The 19,515-nt window shown below is 37.1% G+C and overlaps 1 protein-coding gene across 2 annotated transcripts in view; it reads left to right on the plus strand.

The window, feature by feature from the left end:
* Positions 1 to 17,974: 17,974 nt before the first annotated feature.
* ZNF608 (zinc finger protein 608) overlaps positions 17,975 to 19,515 on the plus strand; it is a 108,071-nt gene continuing 106,530 nt past the window's right edge. The window contains exon 1 of one of the 2 annotated variants that reach the window (XM_069591645.1): positions 17,975 to 19,111. In XM_069591645.1, coding sequence (XP_069447746.1) covers positions 19,070 to 19,111 — 42 coding nt within the window. In that variant the 5' untranslated portion in view covers positions 17,975 to 19,069. The remainder of the gene's footprint in view (positions 19,112 to 19,515) is intronic. The other variant, XM_069591643.1, reaches the window with a different exon arrangement.

Here is a 19,515-nt window from a genome sequence, read left to right on the forward strand (position 1 = left end):
AGAAGATGTTCAAATAATATTTGTTGAATGAATGAACGTTGGTAATATGGTGACTAGAAATAGTTCCTTGTAAAATCAATATTTGATAGATTTCTGACTCTATAATTCTATAAATACTTAACTAGTATAGAAATAACCTGATTACTTTGATTTTTGTTTGGTGTAAACATCAATCTGCTAGAATTAATTGCAAGCCAATGTCAACTTTCTACATCTATTGATCCATCATCATATCTACATTAAAATGAAAAATCACATGCAAATGAGTGACACAGAATTGGTACAAGATGCTAATGTGAAATTCTAACTTTGAAACAAAGCTTGAATATAGGTTTTTAGGTAGTTTATCGTACTCAAATTCATGGATAGTTTGTGAATTCATACACTGCAACCCTACCAACCAGTCTATGAATCAAGGACAGGTGTTGATAAATCCAGTCTTCTTACTCTTCCTGCCTCCTTTGGAAGTCACGCAACATAGCAGTTAAGCATGTAGACTTTAGACTTGTGCAGGCCAAGCTCCACCTCTCCCTCTATACCTTTCTTTTCTCTTCCCCAAAATGGGAGAATTGTTTCCATCTGAATTTTATATGGGTGAGTGAGATTTTAAAAAAAATTATATAAAACTCCTAAGGCTCCCCTGGTGGCTCAGAGGTTAAAGCATCTGCCTGCAATGCAGGAGACCCAGGTTCGATCCCTGGGTCGGGAAGATCCCATGGAGAAGGAAATGGCAACCCACTCCAGTACTCTTGCTTGGAGAATCCCATGGAGGGAGGAGCCTGGCAGTCCATGGGGCTGCAAAGAGTCGGACACAACTGAGCAACTTCACACACACCCTAGCACTGTGCCTGGCACATAGCACTCTATAAAAGTTAGCTATAAGCACTAAGAACTAGAAGTATTATTATTCTCTTCTTACTATTATTTCCAAGTCCAGTCTGGTTAGCCAGCCTTAACTTCTGAAGTATATTCCTTATGTCTACCTTGTCTCCAACTCAAGGTCTCCATTAGCCTTTCCAATTTGTTTGACCTACAATTCTGCTCTTTTGTTGGAATGGATCATTCAACAAATCTGCCTTTATTCATGACTGTCGGTGAGTTTCATTTAGTCTCCTAACCTAGCAACACCAGCATTATCCATTTTACTCATCTCTAGTATCCCAGATTCATAATTCAGCCACCACTGTGAGCCAGTCTCTCACTTTGAACTTAAAAAATAGTTTCAAAGATGGCTCTGAGTATAATCTTGCTACCACTTCAAACTGTGGTCTTGGGCAAGACATACGGAGGCTGAGTTTTCCTGTTTTCAGCCACAAAATGAAAGTGAATCAGGGTAGAATATTCTATATGACCTTTTACAGCTAAAATCATTTGGTTCTAATTATGTAATACTTTCTTTACTTCCATACCTGTTAAAGTTAGATTTTTAAAGAATTCCTACTATAATGAAACATTTAGCCTCACTATTATTTTATCAAATATTGAACTAACTGATCTAGAATGCACATTTCTATTATGTCTTTATCTCAATATGTGCCCCCACCCGCAACAGCTATCAGTTTCTAACATACTCTTAGGTTCATATGTATAGAACTGATTTGACCCTTCTGTCAATTCATATTGGAGATGTAATTTCAGTATATAGTATTAGTAAATTTATTCTTCCTGTTTGTACGATCCAAAGCAACCAAGATGGAGTATCATCGAACTACAGGCTTATTTGATAGTTTCAATACTCACTATCTAAAATGAAAATGCATTGCATTTACAGGTGACTTTATGTTTTCAAAATGCATTCATACACACTCACTCCCCTGACCCTCGCAATCTAATGAGGTAAGTAGAGCAAGCCTTACTGTCCCAGTTTATAACAAGAAAAACTAGGGCACAGCAGAAATTTTAAGTGGCTTGCCCTAGGCACCACAGTTGATTAGTGACATCTAGGACAAGAACTCAGGATTCTAACTCTGAGTTCAAGGTTCTTTCCACGGTGTCTGCCCCTGTTTGCAGCCCGCTTGCTCACACCCCCAAGTGAAAATCACCAGGTCCTCTCCGTTGCTGTATGAGATCCCTCCTATTCTAACCACACTGTTTCACTTGTGCAGAGTTAGTCAAGCAATTACTACATAAAAGTAAAAAAACATATACACACACATATACACACACACATGTGAAAAGCTGATATAAGTATTTCCAGCTTTCAGCTCTAGATGTGATATGTTGCTGGAGATAATAAATATCTTGGCTATGCGTGGCTTTATTGGCCCGTTATCTCCTCTGGTATGGATCTTAGTGTGGATGTCTTCCATTAAACAGCTAAAAATAAAAAACTGTAATATTCTTGTGAAGAATGGGTAGCCTTGCTGCTTATGAGAAGCAGAGAAAAATGCTTGCCACTTGAACTGTGAAGTGCATCTGTTTACAACTCTGAATGAACTGTTAGGTTAGCTATTTACTCTTGCTGCCTCCCACTCACCTTCACAGTTTTATTACTGTAACTCCAAGGACATTGGTACTAATTTCTTTCAACTTCAGAAAGCCTCTATGTTTTAAAATTTTGCCCCTTCTTCACTCTTTCTTCACTTACCTCTTTCTCCACTTAACTCTTTCTCTAGTGAATCCACATATCATAGTAGTTGTCCTTCCATTTCTTTTGATTTGTAAATTGTGTAAAATCAGATTTCATTTGTATATTGCACAGTTGACTACATGTCTAGTCACAGCTTAAACCTTTTAAAAGAAACATAAAAGGAGTAGAAAGGACCACGTGTCCACCTGAAGTCTCAAAACACAAGGTATATTTAAGAAGGAACTGGAGAAAAAACGTACATGGCAACCTATGGAAAACTAAATAATGTAGTATACAATGTAAAAAAAAATAAATAAAATCACAGAAGTAAAAAATTATCTGGACTAGAAACAATGGTAGATTTAGACTCACTTTTTAACCTTGGAAGAATTGTGTGACTTGGATTACAGAAACCAGTGAAAAGAGTAGTGGATCACAGGTATAGTCATACCATGTTGCTTTTAGGAAGATAGCATGGAATCACAAAAAAAGGAGGGGAGGAGTATTTTGTACTCATATAGATTTGGATCAAGCTTGGTGACTTTCTAGCTACAATAAAAGGAGTTATTATCTGTCTTTTCCTTTTTTAAAAAATTTTTTGGCTGCAGCATGTGGCATGTGGGATCTTAGTTTCCCGACCAGGGATTGAATGCATATCCCCTGCTTGGAAGCTCAGAGTCTTGACCACTGGACCGCAAGGGAGGTCCTTAGGAATTACCATCTGAATGCCTATTTTATATCAAGTAGTATGTTATACTCATTATTTCATTTAATCCTGAAAATAACTTTGCCTGAGTTAGGATGCCTGGCACATAGTAAGAGAACAAATAGATGTGTGTTAAATCACTTAATACTACAATATGGTCCTTATTTTATTGATAAGGAAACCAAAGCTCAAAATTATATTACTTGCACAAGATCACACAGCTAACAAAGTTATTTTTCTGGGTTGGTTATGTGTTAAATGAAATACTCTGGTTAAATACTCTGGCATTTAGGACAGTGCCTGGCACACAGAGAGCCCTTAAATAAATGTTAGGATAAAACAGAAGTACACTGATATGGGATGAATAAGGAACAGTAAGGAGAGGAGTATCACAACTATTTTTGAATTCTCAGCAGTCTAAGGCAATGTGTTCAGAGTTGACAGGACTTCAAATGGCCCATGTAAAGCAAATATTTGATGAGCTGCTTGCTTTCATGCTCAGCCATGGCACTGTTACTTAGTTTCTTCTGTCTCATAATTTAAAAATCCTAAGCATAAAAGAGACAACTAAATGACTTTTTCTGGCGTAGCCTCCATTTTCCATATTTAATAGTGGTTTAAGAATATTTTCTATAGGGATATAAAATGTTGCTTGATACTCCTAACTTGTATAATAACTTTTTGAGGTGTTGATATCAAACCATAAGCTTTTTAATAACAACCTAAATATCCATTTAGTCTGCTCGAGCTTCTATAGCAAAATACCATAGGCTGGGCAGCTTTTAAACAAGAGGAATTTATATTCCATACTTCTGGAGACTAGTAGTCCAAGATCAAGTGGTCACCAGTGGTGAGAGTCCGCTTCCTCAATGAAAGACCTCCTCGATGATGGCCATCTTCTTAGTGTAATCTCACACAGCTGAAGGAGAAATTTGGCTCTTTGGGTCTCTTTTATAAGGGCACCAATCCCATTCATGAGGGCTTCCTCCTCCTGACCTAAGCAGCTCCCAAAGAGTCCATCTCCAAATACCACCAACTAAACATCAGGATTTCAACATGTAAATTTGGGTTGGAGAGGACATAAATATCCAGTCCATGCAATTCATCAGTTGGAGAACTGACAAAATAAATGGTAGTATTTCCATCCTAAAGATACTATGCAGCCATAAAAAGAATGAGACCATTTATATGCATGGACCAGAAAAACTGCTTATTATTCATTCTTTAAAAAAAAAAACACACGTATATGGAATTTAGAAAGATGGCAATGACGACCCTGTATGCAAGACAGGAAAAAAGACACAGATGTGTATAACGGACTTTTGGACTCAGAGGGAGAGGGAGAGGGTGGGATGATTTGGGAGAATGGCATTCTAACATGTATACTATCATGTAAGAATGGAATCGCCAGTCCATGTCTGACGCAGGATACAGCATGCTTGGGGCTGGTGCATGGGGATGACCCACAGAGATGTTTTGGGGAGGGAGGTGGGAGGGGGGTTCATGTTTGGGAACGCCTGTAAGAATGAAAGATTTTAAAATTAAAAAAATAAATAACTAAAAAAAAAAAAACCAAACCATGCAACTTTTTGTTTAGTATTGGGGTATAGCCAACCAACAGTGTTGTGATAGTTTCAGGTGAACAGTGAAGGGGCTCAGCCACATGTACACGCATGCATTCTCATCCGAACTCCTCTCCTGTCCAGGGTGCCACATAACATTGAGCAGAGTTTCATGTGCTATACAGTCAGTCCTTGTTTGTTAGTCATTGTAAATAAATAGAGCAGTATGTACTTGTCCATCCCAAACTCTCTAACTAACCCTCCCCCCCACCCCACCATTTTCCCCTCTAGCAACCATAAGTTGCAACCATAACCATTCTCTAAGTGTATGAGTCTCTTTCTGTTTTGTAAGTAAGTTCATTTTGTATCTTTGTTTCTTTTAGATTCCACACATAAGGGATGTCATACAGTATTTCTCCTTCTCTGTCTATAGAAATATCATTAAGACATCCCTGATATGTGGAATCCATCATTTATTCTTAAGTGAAAATGTAATTGCAGAAAAACTGTAATAGTGTAATTCCAGATTTAGTAAGAAAAAAACTGTACTTATCAGTAAAAAAGCTTCTGCCTTTTTACTTTATATGCATTTGTAATTAATTCTTCTTTGCTTTTGGGGTGTTTGGTTTTTTTTTTAGGTTTTTAAGATGTGCATGATTGCTTTTATTTCTTCAGTTGAAAACTCGACAGAGATTATATCAAGATAATGGCCTAAACATACTATGTAATTCCCCTTACATCTTAAACTTCACTGAAATGATAGAAAATCAGGCCAGGCAGCTATCACCTCATTCACTGGGGCACATTCTTAGCGCCCTAAGGAGTCATGTAAGGAGTCTGACTACCAGGTAGGAATGGTCCTATATAGGTATATCGATTGACAGTTACAGCTGAACTCAGCCCTTCACCCAAGGTGTCAGAAATGTGAGGAAGCTGTCTTGGACCCTCTAGAACAGCCCATGCTCCATCCAAGTATCACCAACGGGCCTCTTCGTCACCATACAGAACAGAAAGATTCATCATCAAGGCCTGGCCTTATTACTAACCCTCAAAATCATGAAGTATATAAAATTGGTTTTATTTTAAGCCACTAAGTTTGGAGGTTGCTTGCTACATAGCTGTAAATAATTAGAAGAGTGGCTGAAATTATCTATAGATTCTCATGTCGCTTTAGTTCTGGCCCGGTGTTTGGTCTACCACAATTTAGCATTGTGATTTTCTTTATCCTTTCAAACTTACTATAGATTCTCTTCCTAAATCCAGTCATAGCTTTCTAGATATTAGATATAGTTATTGGTCTGTAGTAAGTGGATGTGAAAATAAACTCTCTTTTGATAAAGGAATGGTTATAAAGATTTTCTAGAAAGCAGATATTTGTGGCTCGCAGTATATCTTTATATCACTCTGTATCTATCAAGGAGAGAAATCAATAATAATTTGAGCAAGGAAAGTTTAATATAAATAATTAAGTATAACAGGGGACTGTAGTAATGAGGGACTGGCTAGCGAGAAATTCAGAGAACTTTAAAACATGTAAAAATAAAAGATATATAATATCAGAAATAATACTATAGACTATAACCACTATCCCTAGTGCTGAGATAAAACACCTGAGGAAGAGTTCTCTGCTCCATCACACCTAGAACTGAAATCCAGACCTTTTGATGACAACATGGCCTTGGCTCATTGGATGAAGTCTTTGTGGGGCCATGCCAGCAAAACTTGCAGGAAATCTGTGCCCTAGAGTATTGGAGAAAGCTGGACACAGCAAGGTGACTCGCAAGAGGCATTCAACAATGGTAGCAGCCACTGGGCTGCCGAGGGAGGTTGCAGGTAAGTAGCAGTCATGCTTCGGGAGTCTGGTAAGTGAAGATGCCTGAACTGGGATGCAAAACCCTTCCCTTCTGTGATGTCTCTCTAGCACCTTTTGCTAACAAAGTTTAACATTGTACCCTCTGTCTAGGAAAACTGTTTAAAAGGCTCAGATCTATTTTTACCAAGTGGACAAAAAGGATGAATTCAGAGCTGAATGGCTCTAAAAAGATAACTGTGATAATTATTATGAAATATATTGATACATCAAGATTTTACTTCATCATGTCTTGAACTTATTATCAAATTCTAGAAAGGATTATCTAGATGTTTTTAAAATGTGCATATTTTAAATGGTGATGAAATATCACCATCTAAAATTAGATGAAATATCAAGTTCATTTTTCAATCACAACTTTTATGTGAATACCATTTTGTAGAGTACCAAAGCATTAAATGTTGTTTCCAAAATTATTATTAAAAACTCCATTAGTGATGGTATATAGGCAGAGGTTTCTTTCTAGGCTAATGGGGGTATTCTAAAATTAGATGTGATGGATGGTTGCAGTTTTATAAATATACTAAAGTTCATTGACTTCTATACTTAAAATGGGTAGATTTTGTAGTATATAAATTATATATCCATAAAATTGTTTTTTAAAAGTCAAGCACTAATTATATGCTAAAGTTTTCAAATGGAAAAATAGATAATGTATATTTAAAGGTCTGAGAAGTGCTAGGTAACCTGTTTTTCCACTTCTAATTCATTTAATAGTTTTAAGATTTATCAGATATCACATGCATATCTGGTGCCTACATGTTTGCCTTTTTATAATATTTTTTCTGAGCTCCACTATTTCATGCTTTTCATAAATCTTTTCTGATTCCATTTTGAATTATTTTTTCCATTAGAACATCTTTGAATGTTTTAGGAAATATGTTTGGAATATTTTGCATAATCATTTTTAGTATACAGTTTGATTCTGTTGGCAGTAAAATAATATTTATCATCCTAAGGACTTTCCTCTTTCTTAGTATTTATTCTATTGATACAAATAAATTTTCTGAGATGTCTGCTGAGGTTGCAGATTTGAAACAGTCTTGTCTTGGAAGTTTTGTTTATATTCTGGTGTTACCTGTGGTTTTGACAACCTTGCTACTAGAACTGGACATCCTAGTACCGGTACTAACCTATGCCTCGGCTAAGGGATGCAGGGAGTTCATTAATTAGTTTCTTGTTTCTAGAGTGCAGAGGTTAATGACTCTGTAGAATTAGGTTCCTTCCTAAGTGACCAACCAATTTTTTGTAAAAAAATGAATATAAAAGATAGGTCCTTTTCAAGAATGAACCAATAAAGTTCTTTTTTGTATCAAGTCTAGCACAGTGTTTGGAATATAGTTGGTGTTTGATAAATGATATTTAAATAAATGAGTAAATAAATGAGTAAAATAATGATGCAAAATAAACCAGTGAGATTTTAATGAGGTCAGCTACATTTTATATTGAGGCAAGTACTTCAAATGTGGATTAATGACAAACCTTCACTTTGGGTTCACAACTAGCTGTAAGTACAGAAGCCTTTTCCCGTAGACACGTGTGACGCAAAGGTATATAAAGTTGGGATGTAAAGAAGGTCTTAAAGTTCCTCCTTATTTTTATCATCTAAACACTGTTAAGAAAGTGAGACACTAACTTAGAATAATATACTCATAAAATTTTTTATACTCTGACAAGATTAATCTGTTAAATATCCCAAATTTCTTTTCCCTTAACTCATAGGTGTCCCAGGAAATTACTGGATATGCTGAGTTATTAAGAGTTCTAGGTGTCTGAATAAAAAATTCTAATTTGGGGATCTCTATTCATATGAGCTATTTCACTTCTATTGCCTGCTACGACTGCTCTGGGTTCCACTGAGGTCCTTATGCTCCTGCTGCACAAGGGGCACTTTCCTCATTCAAGCAGCTTCCCCCGAGTCTCTACTACTCCCTCCACTTTGGGTTTTCTGTGCTAGAAATTCTTGTTCATGATGGAATGATCTTGCTGCAGATGCAGCTGAGCGGTCTCCTTCCCTGTCCCTCCTTTTTTCAGCTCAGATCTGTGTTCACCAATTAACCTCTGAAACTTTAACTGCTTTCTGTACCACTTCCTTTCTCTCAAAATGGATGTTGAAGGCTGTTTCATATTAACAACAATAAAAGTCTCCTCCCAGACTCTCTTCAAACTACTTTTCTCTATTCTCTTTCAACAGCAAGCTTCCAAAAAGTAGGCTTCGTTTGATCTCTTGATTTGCTGCCCTCTATTTCAGTCCTGAACCAATTGGTTTTGCTACTATTTTACTTATATTGCTCTTTCTGCAATCACTAAGTCTTTCTCCCAAGTAAAAGCCAATGGAGGCTTTTTCAGCCTTACATTTACGTGATTTTCCTGATGTATTTTGAATTGTTGATCACTGTGTCCTTCTCAGAGGTATCTCTTCCCTGATGGTTTTTTGCTTTTATTTTTAATTCTCTCTGCTCACCCATCCATGACTCAAGCAGTTATATTTCCTGCCCTAAATTTAAATGTTGATGTTCCCCAGGGGGACTATTTTTGACCCTATGTTCTATTTGTCGACATTAACTTTTGATTCGATTAACATATTTTTACTCATAAAGACCTATTTTTCAACAGGTTTTCATTCATAAAGACCTCCTTTGTTCTGGTTAGTTTATTTAATTTGGCTGTAGAATATGCTTGTAGGAATTATACTTTCTAGGTTGAGAGTTTCTAAGTTCAGAGTTGGTTTATTACATGTTTATTGTTATCATTTGTCCACTGAGTATACTTGTTGGTTTGAATATTATCTCAATACACCTTGAGCTTCTTATTAACCATTATGATCCCCTGCATTTGGGGGAAATCCTTTCTACTCTTCTCACTTTTAGAAGTTTGGTATAGGTTCATTAATTTAACAAACATTTTTTTGAACATTGTGATTTCTAAGAACTCTGCCAGAATGATATAATTCATTTATTACCTTCTGAACCTGACTACCTTCTCTTTATAAATATATATATATATTTGTAAAGGTCTGGCATGACCTTCCTTCCAGCTCCATCCTAGTGGGACAACAATTTTACCTGCTTCTTTCCTAGAGTCTATACTGATTCTTTAGTTATACACACACATATATACACACACACACATTGTATGGTGACTTTTACAGAGTAAGTGCTATACAGGTGTTTGTTAAGTAAAATGAAAGGTTGACAGAACATGAGTTATACACACACACACACACACACACACACAAACACACTGTATGGTGACTTTTACAGAGTAAGTGCTATACAGGTGTTTGTTAAGTAAAATAAAATGTTGACAGAACATGAGTTTGGATCTGAGATGACTGTTATTATAATTAATGATAATTGTGTCCATCATTTATTAATAGATTCAGAAATACTTTCCTCTTTTGTCACTAGACTTTTAGTAATGTGGAACCACAGATAGAAGTGTTGCTTTCTTTTTATATTCTATTCCTTTTCCTAATTACATATCATTTCTCTCACAGTGATAGTTAAATTTCATTATATTTAATGATTTATCCATTTTCTGCTGTAACAGTTTTATCAGTGACTCCTTGTGTTATGATCTCATTGTTTCACAAAATTATATCATATTTGTTAAGAATAGTAGCTGTTACCATGATTTCATCTTCTTCAATGCTCTTTTTAATCTCAATGTCATAGTTTTCTTTGTACAAAGATTAAACATTTTTCTCTTCATTTAGTCTATGTTCAATGTTTCTTATATAGTGGCTTTCACTGTATGTTATTATTTTGTTTAAAGAATTTAATTCTGTGTCTGAACTGTTGATTTCATTTCTACAACTCTATTTCTTTGAATAAGACAGAAAACATGCACTGAAGAAATCTAAACACCAAATAATATTTTTCTTTCTCCCAGTGTATAGTATACCTGTAATAAAGTATTAAATCTTCATTTCTTAATTTCTATTGAGTATATTTCGATGTGGGATTCATTTTTTCCCTTCTTGATTGAAATATACTTTATATAGAAAGTCATTAAGTGCTCACATAGCACATGTTGAAAACATATATAGAACATTACAGATTTTTAGTGTATATAGCCCAGCACATGAGTTTGACCTAAAACAAACTAATAAAAACTCAAGTAAACAAATGGTAGGAAGCAAGTATAATCTGTTGCTGCTTGTTTGTATACACAGCATTGTCATTTGAAACAATTTTACCCTATTTATGTTAATGCCAAAAATGTTCCATAGCCAAGGAATAAATTGTGTTTCTGATAGCTCTTCCTCCTTGCAGATGTAGTAGCTTTTTTCTTTCACTTTTAATATAAAAATTTCCAAATATATATATGGATATTACATTAAGAATAAAATTATGATCCCAATGTTTACATCACCAGTCTCAAAAATGACCAGTCTTATGTCATTTTTAACCTCACTTTGCTACCCATTGTAATTTTTCTTTTTAATGTTTAGAACATTTCAGTTGTGTAATAACAAGAAACTGATTTTCTTTTTTTTAATCTGAGTTTTAGGTGCCATGACTTCTGCTTGGCACAGTCTTGGAAAAATGACACAATGACTTTTCTTTGAAAAGCAGTTGAATCCATTATTCTTTCAGGAAGAGAAGTTGCCAGTCACCTGCTAAGGTTTCTATTATATTCAACAAAATGGGTGGAACTGTTGTCTGGAACCATGTTTTGGTGGCAGTCAAGTGCAGTGGTTAAGCACTCAGATCCAGGCTAGGCTTCCTACATTAAATCTTGTTTCCTCCAAGATTTAGCTTCAGTATTTGAAAAAGTTCCTTATCTTTTCTCCGTCTCAGTTTCCTCATCTGATGATTATGTCTCATGAGACTGCTATGCAGATTAGATGAATCAAGACATATGAAGATTTTAAGAAGAATTTCTGGAACATGGTAGGTCACATGTATATTTCCCATTATTATTATTCACTATCATGAATTACAAACCTGTTTTAAATTTGAAAAAGTTGTTCATCCTTAAGACATTGTGGGTTTGGAGGGATAATGAGGCAAAATTTTAAACCTTTAAAAAATTGTAGATAAGATGCCTTAAGTATGAAGAAAAATACATTGATACGTTGTCGTTTTGCTCCTAAAAATATTTTTTAAATAATTGTTTACATATTTGATTTGATTTATTTATTTTTGTCTGTGCTGGGTCTTCACGGCTGCTCGGGCTTTTCTCTAGTTGTAGGAAGCAAGGGCTACTCTCTAGCTGTGGTGCAGCCTCTCATTGCCGAGCATGGACTCCAAGCACGTGGGTTTCCTAGTTGCCACACATGGACTCAGTAGTTGTGGAGCAGGGGCTTAGCTGCTCCACGGCATGTGAGGTCTTCCCAGATCGGGGATTGAACCCGTGTCTCCTGCACTGGCAGACAGATTCTCTACCAATTAGCCACCAGGGAAGCCCCCTAAAAATGGTTTGATATGATTACTTTTCAGTATTAATTTAAAAGGATTTTAATTTCATGTTTTAAATTTTAAAAACCTTAGAGAAAAAAAATTTTAGTTGGGATAGATAATGTTTAAGATAAAAAAAAATTAAGGCATACATTAGAATGATTCGTTCCTTTAACTTGTGTGGGAATTCTTCTAAAATCCAAGGAAACACCATGAGAACCCAAGTAAACAGAAAACATTAAAATATGGTTAGAAGAAATGTCCCTGGCCATTAAATTCTATTCTTAGCAGATCCAGTATGGTCATTATGTTTTTAAAGTGTTTTTTTTTTAAAAAAAACAAAACAAAAAAAAAACAAAAAAAAAACCAAAATTCTTCCCTGGATAATTTAAAGAATCTTGAAAAAAGACAGAAGGAAAGAAAAGAAAGGCGATTAAATTATTTTTGGAAGAACAAGGTCCACAGAGCAGGCTGGCATGCAGTGCACATTGAGCTGAAGAAACCTTAACATACTGGCCCAGGAATCAGCCAATCAGCAGGCTGAGAACCATATTTCCATAATGATGATTGGCTGGTGGACTGGAGGCTCAGCTGAGCTGAGGATGGGACAGAAATGCTCTGCTGAGAAAATAGCAAAACAACTTTCTGGCTTTCTGTTGTTTATTGCATATTCTCCAAATGATTGTAGTGATTCATCCTTTAGGAAAGCTTGTTTTGAAAACAAAAGAGGCACAGTTGTTCACAACAAAAGTGATACTCGGCAGCCAAGGAGCTGAGTATAATCATACTCTTATTTTTCTTTAAAATAAACCTAAAGCTCCTGATTTTTTTCTAACCAAGTATTAAGACTTCCTAGGTGATTCATATGGGTTCAATTTAAATTATAAATTAGACAGGGGCTATAATTTCTGATAGGCAATCATCCTTGCTTTATTAATCTGTCAGCTTTGTGAAATATGCACAAATACGATGTAGTTTGTAAAGTGTGGAAAAATCCTTAAGTTCTAGCACCAAAAGGATATGAAACACTCTCACAATTAAGGGGATTTTGCTACTCTTCAAAAAGAAGCTATATTAGGAAATCTTTTTCTTGTAGTCACATATATATGAAAGCAAGAGATATTATACCTTTATCAATGTATTTGGTGTTACTCTTACAAATGTTTACACATATGTAAAAATCCACTGTCATTAAATCTTAAAGATTTTTGAAAACAACCAAAGCAGGGGTGGAGTTGGGGGTCAGAAAAAGGGAAGCTAGGAGGAAAGATGGAGTAGGCTGTATCCTGCTGCTTTTGGCCCTCTCCTACTTGGTGGGTTTGTATTTTGTTGTAGTTGTTTTAGATTCAAATAGAGCAATGACATTTCACCTCCATGTTTTTAAACTTGATTTTACAATCATTTTTTCCACAAACCATCTTTCTGGAAATGAGAATAATTCTATAATGCAGATTAAGCAGAAACATTTTTCAGTCTCTCCCAGTGACCATTCCTTGGCTAGCTAACAGACCAGCCATTCAGAAGCAATTTTCTTCAGGCTGAAATTATGTGCTGACCGTAGCAGATCACTTCCCATAATAACCCTTCCCCCACCCAACGCTAAATACAATCTGTCTCCTACTCACTGTAATAACGTGCAAATGACTGTAATTTTGCAGACAAGAAACAGCCCAAAGTGAAACGTGTCTAAACAGAGGTCGATTTGAAAAATCAGAGTTATTACCTAAATCTGTAAAATACATATTGTAATAAAACCAGCAACAGCAATCTCCAATAAGTAGTTTAAAAAATGTAGCTTGTGTTTTGATCTTTATGCACCCCGTCTCTACCGGCATAAAAGAAAAATCCTTTTCCAGAAATGGTTTCATTACATGAGATGTAAATTGCCTTCCTTTGCTAACCGATCTGTAGACCTTACTTGGGCACTCGTTCAGATATAGTAGCACACCACACCAGAAAGGCCAGCCAAACAGAGGTAAGATTTCAGATACTTAACACTGACCTACATCGCAGTTCTCTGAATGTGAGCAGTATACAAATGTTTTCCTTTAGAAGAATGTGCTGCTTTGCAATATTTTGCTGAGTTCCCCAGGACTCTATGGCATTAAAGGGACAGGATTTGCTGCTTAATTCTTTTCAGGTTGAGAACTGGGAGAAGGAATGGGGAAATACCTACCCATATAGAGAGAAATTCCTCCTTTAACTTGACATTTCTTTACTGTTAAAATTCACTGTAGTTGTGAATCAGAGCATGGAAATTTTCCTTTATATCATTTCAGTTTGTTTGAACAGAACCATATTATAAAGATTTTGGAAGGTGCACATTATTCTCCTTCCCTTGCAAGTAGAGTCCCTTTGTTTTATTCTAAAGAGTTTAAATTGAAGATGAACAAATAGGACATAGAAATGACCTGAAAAGTTAACACAGCTGTGTTATACGGTGTGTGTAAATGTCTATATTCACCAAATGTCTATCAATGCGTCCATGAGTCTCTCATGAGGAGTATCCCATGGCAGTGTGAAAACCATCCGTGTCTTTCTTCCTTCCATACTCCCATCCCCCATAGGGAAGGATGGGAAATATTTCTATGCCAGACCCTCTCTCTCCACTAGACATTTGCTGCGTGGCACTTTCTCCTGGTCCAGTGGTGTTTCAGGATATTGCAAAAACATTAAATGTTTGATCAAGAACAGTGCTCATCTCTTTTGGGGGACAGTTGTCTAGAGCTGGTTATTGATGAAAATACAGAAACTTGAATTAGATTTAGGAAGCATGTGTGAAAAGACAGAGTTTTCTCTAAAAAATCTTTCCTAGGCCCCTGATAACTCAGTTGCTAAAGAATCCACCGGCAATGCAGGGGACCCCAGTTCAATTCCTGGGTTGGGAAGATCCGCTGGAGAAGGGATAGGCCACCCACTCCAGTATTCTGGACTGGAGAATTCCATGGATTGCATAGGCCATGGGGTTGCAAAGAGTCGGATAGACTGAGTGACTTTCATTTTCCCTTTCAGGTAGGAAATTCGGATGTCACCCATAGGTATAGTGAAGAATGCCTAGCGTTTGTGTGGGTGTCTCAATGAATCACATACTCCCTAGAAACCAGGTCGACTCCCCACAGCCCTGAGGCAGGTCTGTTCACATATAAGCCCAGACAGATAAGACTCTATCCCCATAATCTTCCTGGGCAGCCAGAGAGTTTCTCATTATGTCTAAATTAAGTTTCTTTTCTCATAATACAAGTCCATTTCCAGGTAGTGTTTTTCCTTTTTTCTTTTAAATAGCTTTGCTTTCTATCTTCCTCCTTGGTCTTGAGTACCTTTGTAGTGTCAAGGTTAGCATAGATTGAGAAAAGTTAGACTCGTATTTAGATTCCTTTCTAAATAAATCAAAATCCAAGGAATTATTTCTGATCCTTAGTGATATAGCATAAATCTGAGGAAATAGGTGCCAAAGAAAGATCACTGTGTTTTCTTGTGTTCCTGCCTGAAGCCCCTGGCCTCCTCAGCACTGAGCTCTCTTTTCTTAAAAAGGAGGAGAAGTCTTTTATCAGGATCTTCTGATCACCGAGTAATGGAAGCAGTAACTTTGCAGGGGCAGAGTTGGTGATGGGGCTTGCTGGAGATGGGATAGCGCTCTTTAACTTCTCCTTTTACACTGCCCTTCTGCTCTTCCCATGTCGTCATTTCTCCTGGACTCCTTTCCAGACAGCTCCTCCCCTCTACCAGGCAGGCACGAAAATGTAAAATTTCAAAGTGTGCATGTTATACAACAGTGTACTGGTATTATTAAGTGTATGGCTATCAGTATACAAACTGGTGGGTTCCCTGTTATCTTGATAAGAGATGAAGATAAAATTTTCTTTTCCAAACTATGGTAGAACTTCCCAACTTGTGAGAGGAGTAGGTCTTATTTTCTAAGCAGTAGTTAATTATCTTAGTTTCATTCATCAATTAGCTGATAGCCCTCTGATGTCTCTTGATTGGCCCCTTTGTCAAACAAAACAAAACAAACACACACAAAGCCAGCAGAACAACTCTGGTTGATTCAAGCCTCTTGGCAGAACTTGGAGGGCAGGAGGTGGGGGTGGGGTGTGAATGGAGTGTGGAAATGTTGGAATGGAAGGGAAATGCTTGAGTTGATCAAAAACGGTTTGGGTTAAATATGTTACTGAATTTGGCATAAGCCTTTATCTTTAACCAAGTGGGGTTTATTAGAGAAGATTTAAGAATTAGGGTTAGGTATTGTTTGAAGTTAGGGTTAGATCAGATCATTTGAGTATTAGGAAGCCTAAACTTTGGTTTTCGTTACACTAAATCTACACTGCAGACCCTGTGGTTTGCTTTTACCAACCAAGTGTGTTGGAGGAGTTCTTCTACCCTTTTGAACTTCATCAGGTCTTATTTCTGTGACTTTTTGAGTCTTTTTGTTTTAAAAGCTAATTATTGATTTTTTCCAAGCTGATACAATATACAGGGTAGCCATGGACTTTTAAAGGCTGAAAAGCAGATGACCCTTCAGGGACACAGGAAATGCCTGAGTGATCTGGTCCTTTGAGGAACCACTCTTCTAAAAGAGGAAAAGTTCAAAATCAGTATGTATGCTCTATTAGCAATGGGACACACACAAATTGTAAACCTGTCCATTCAAAAATATACAACAAATATCAAAGTTAAAATAAGGGGTAAGTGGGTATCAGATTATCTCTTTGCCCTGTTTGTCAATGTATAGCTTTGCTTTGAAAGTAAATCTTTTTAGGCAGATCTAAGTACTATTCTAGGACTTCCCTGGTGGCTCAGACGGTAAAGCATCTGTCTACAATGTGGGAGACCAGGGTTCGATCCCTGGGTCGGGAAGATCCCCTGGAGAAGGAAATGGCAACCCACTCCAGTTACTATTGCCTGGAAATATCCCAGGGACAGAGGAGCTTGGTAGGCTACACTCCATGGGGTTGCAAACAGTCGGACACGACTGAGCGACTTCACTTTCACTTTCAAGGACTATTATAGATTCATTCCTCTGGTTTATGTACCTCAGCAAGGGATGGAAACTGCTGTTTATTACTATTTGCAGCTTTGAATAAAGTTCATCTTGGGTAGTGAAACGACTAATTGGCAATAAAAAAAAGAACTAAAGATATTGAAAGTTCAAACACGAGTCACAGACGTTACCTAAAACATGTGACATATTTTTATTGATCCACAAGGTCATCACTGAATATTTACATCATAAGCAATCTTCTGCTAGCTCTAATTCACATTATATGTCCAGTTTGACTCAGTTAAGACACATTCTTAAATTTTAACTGTCATGCAGAAATTACAATCCTAGTAGTGCTGGATCTTTAAAACTTAGGATCATGACGCTTTCAATTAAATTTGAAAAGTCACCCTTGACTTTAAAATTTCCATATTACAGCTCCTAAAAGTGACAGAAAATAGCAATGAAAAATTAAAACTAAAAGTGCTTTAAAAGCTTGATATATATAAATACATTCGCTTAAGTATATTCAGTGTTATATACAATACTGAACTTGTTATTTCATATTAACCTCTTTTGTCCTGTGACCGCAGAGTTCCATTAACTTGGTTGTTGGCATTTGTCCTACAATACATTCTAAAATATTTTCGTATTCTCAGTGAATCGCATGGTGTTGCCTTCTGAGGACTTTGACACTGGCTCTCCCCAAGAGGGGGTTAAATATTTGGAGTAAGGGGAACTCTGACAATCCCTCGGCTTAAAAATGGCACAGGGACTGTTTAAAGGGGTTAATCTTCCTAGTATATTTATCTCCCACAAATCGATTTTTAAAAAAATGAGGCTGGCCTGAGGTGTTAATATGGTTGGCTGGGACCTTATTTATTTTTAATTTTTTTGGAGCTGCCTAGGACCAGGTGGGAAAGCTTTGTTACTATTCCAGGGAAGAACCATTCACGTAGTGGTGGTTAAATGGTTGCTAGTGTTCACACTTCATTGCTTGTGGACCAGAAGCCTGGGAACAAAAGGGTTACTTGTTTCCCCACCACTGTGTCTTCACCCCCAGATCGATTTTTCTTATTTAATCAGCGAGTAAAATGAGAGACACAGGGAAAGAAAAAAAAAAAATTGGAAGAAGGGCAAAGTGGTGGGGGAGGGTTGAAAGCCAGAAGCTGCAATACAGAAAATCAGTCTTGGGAGTTCGCGCTGCCGAGTCCTCGCAACACGGAAGGAAAGCCAGCAAAACGCTCGCAGTCATTTCCACACAGCCAGCCTCCCTTTTCTCCTCGCTAGGCGCTAGTGGCTCATTTGGCTTCCCTGTGCCACCGAGCGATCACATACATTATTTCCCCCAAGATAACACAATCAAACTTGTATTTACCGACATCCTCTCCTCGCAGCCTGTTTGAGATTTAATAAATAAGTGTTTTATGTGAATGATGTAGTAATTGAAACGGGCGTACCATTTTTTTTTCTTCTTCATCTTACTGCAGGAGGTTTCTCAACCCCAATCTGGTTGGAAAATAAAACGCTTTGTCTCCACAACCACCCCCCACCGCACCCCCACCCGCTCTCTGTGTGTGTTTTATACGTGTGTATATCTCAACCCCCTACAGTAGCCAAGAGAAAGCAGCTAACCAATGAGAGAGCCTAGTTTCATAAAAGCTGCTCTCTGATTGGCCCGATGAGAAAGGGCAATGGGAACAAAGAAAAGTCCCTTTCAGGTATAGAGGCTGAGAGCTCCTTTTGCTCCACTCCCCCTGTGTGTGTGTGTTTCAGTCCTGATTTCAGTGTTGCAGAACAAGCTTGTGTGTGTGCACCAGGGGGATTTTTCTTTTCCTTTTTTTTTCTTTTAATTTTTGCTTTTATAAAAAAAATACACAGGACAGTCTGTGACATTTGATGGTCCATCTTCTTTAATAATAAATTTGTTGAAGAGATTATAATTTCCAAAATAAAGCGGCTGCAACCAAACACATTCAATGCAGTTAGAAGGAAAAGGTCAACTCGATCCAATACAGACCGTAAGTACGGTTGCGTGGTGTGTCTCTCTATAGCACTTAGCGGGGACTTCATGCAGGGGAATGTGCGAGTTTTATGCATTGAAATGAGGAACTAGTTACAGGGTTTGGCTTTTGCATTGAGAACAACAACCCAAGAAGGGTGAATTTTTATTCAGTGGAGGGTGAAGCATTTGTAACTTCTTCACACAAATTAAGCTTGACTGGGCACTCGGGGTAACTTAAGAGTAAATTACCTTTGGGGCTCTCACCCAAGGAGAATAAAGTGACACAGTTACAAATCCTGATCTGCAGTGTCCATTCTGTAGCGCACCTCACCTCTCCCTCTCCTGTCCTAGCAGGGCAGGACCCTCTTCAAAACCGAGCCAGGAAAATGGGAGCAAGGGCAGAACAAGCCGATTTCTGTC

The sequence above is a fragment of the Ovis canadensis genome, chromosome 5, assembly GCF_042477335.2.
Source record: "Ovis canadensis isolate MfBH-ARS-UI-01 breed Bighorn chromosome 5, ARS-UI_OviCan_v2, whole genome shotgun sequence".
In the NCBI taxonomy this organism is placed as follows: domain Eukaryota; kingdom Metazoa; phylum Chordata; class Mammalia; order Artiodactyla; family Bovidae; genus Ovis; species Ovis canadensis.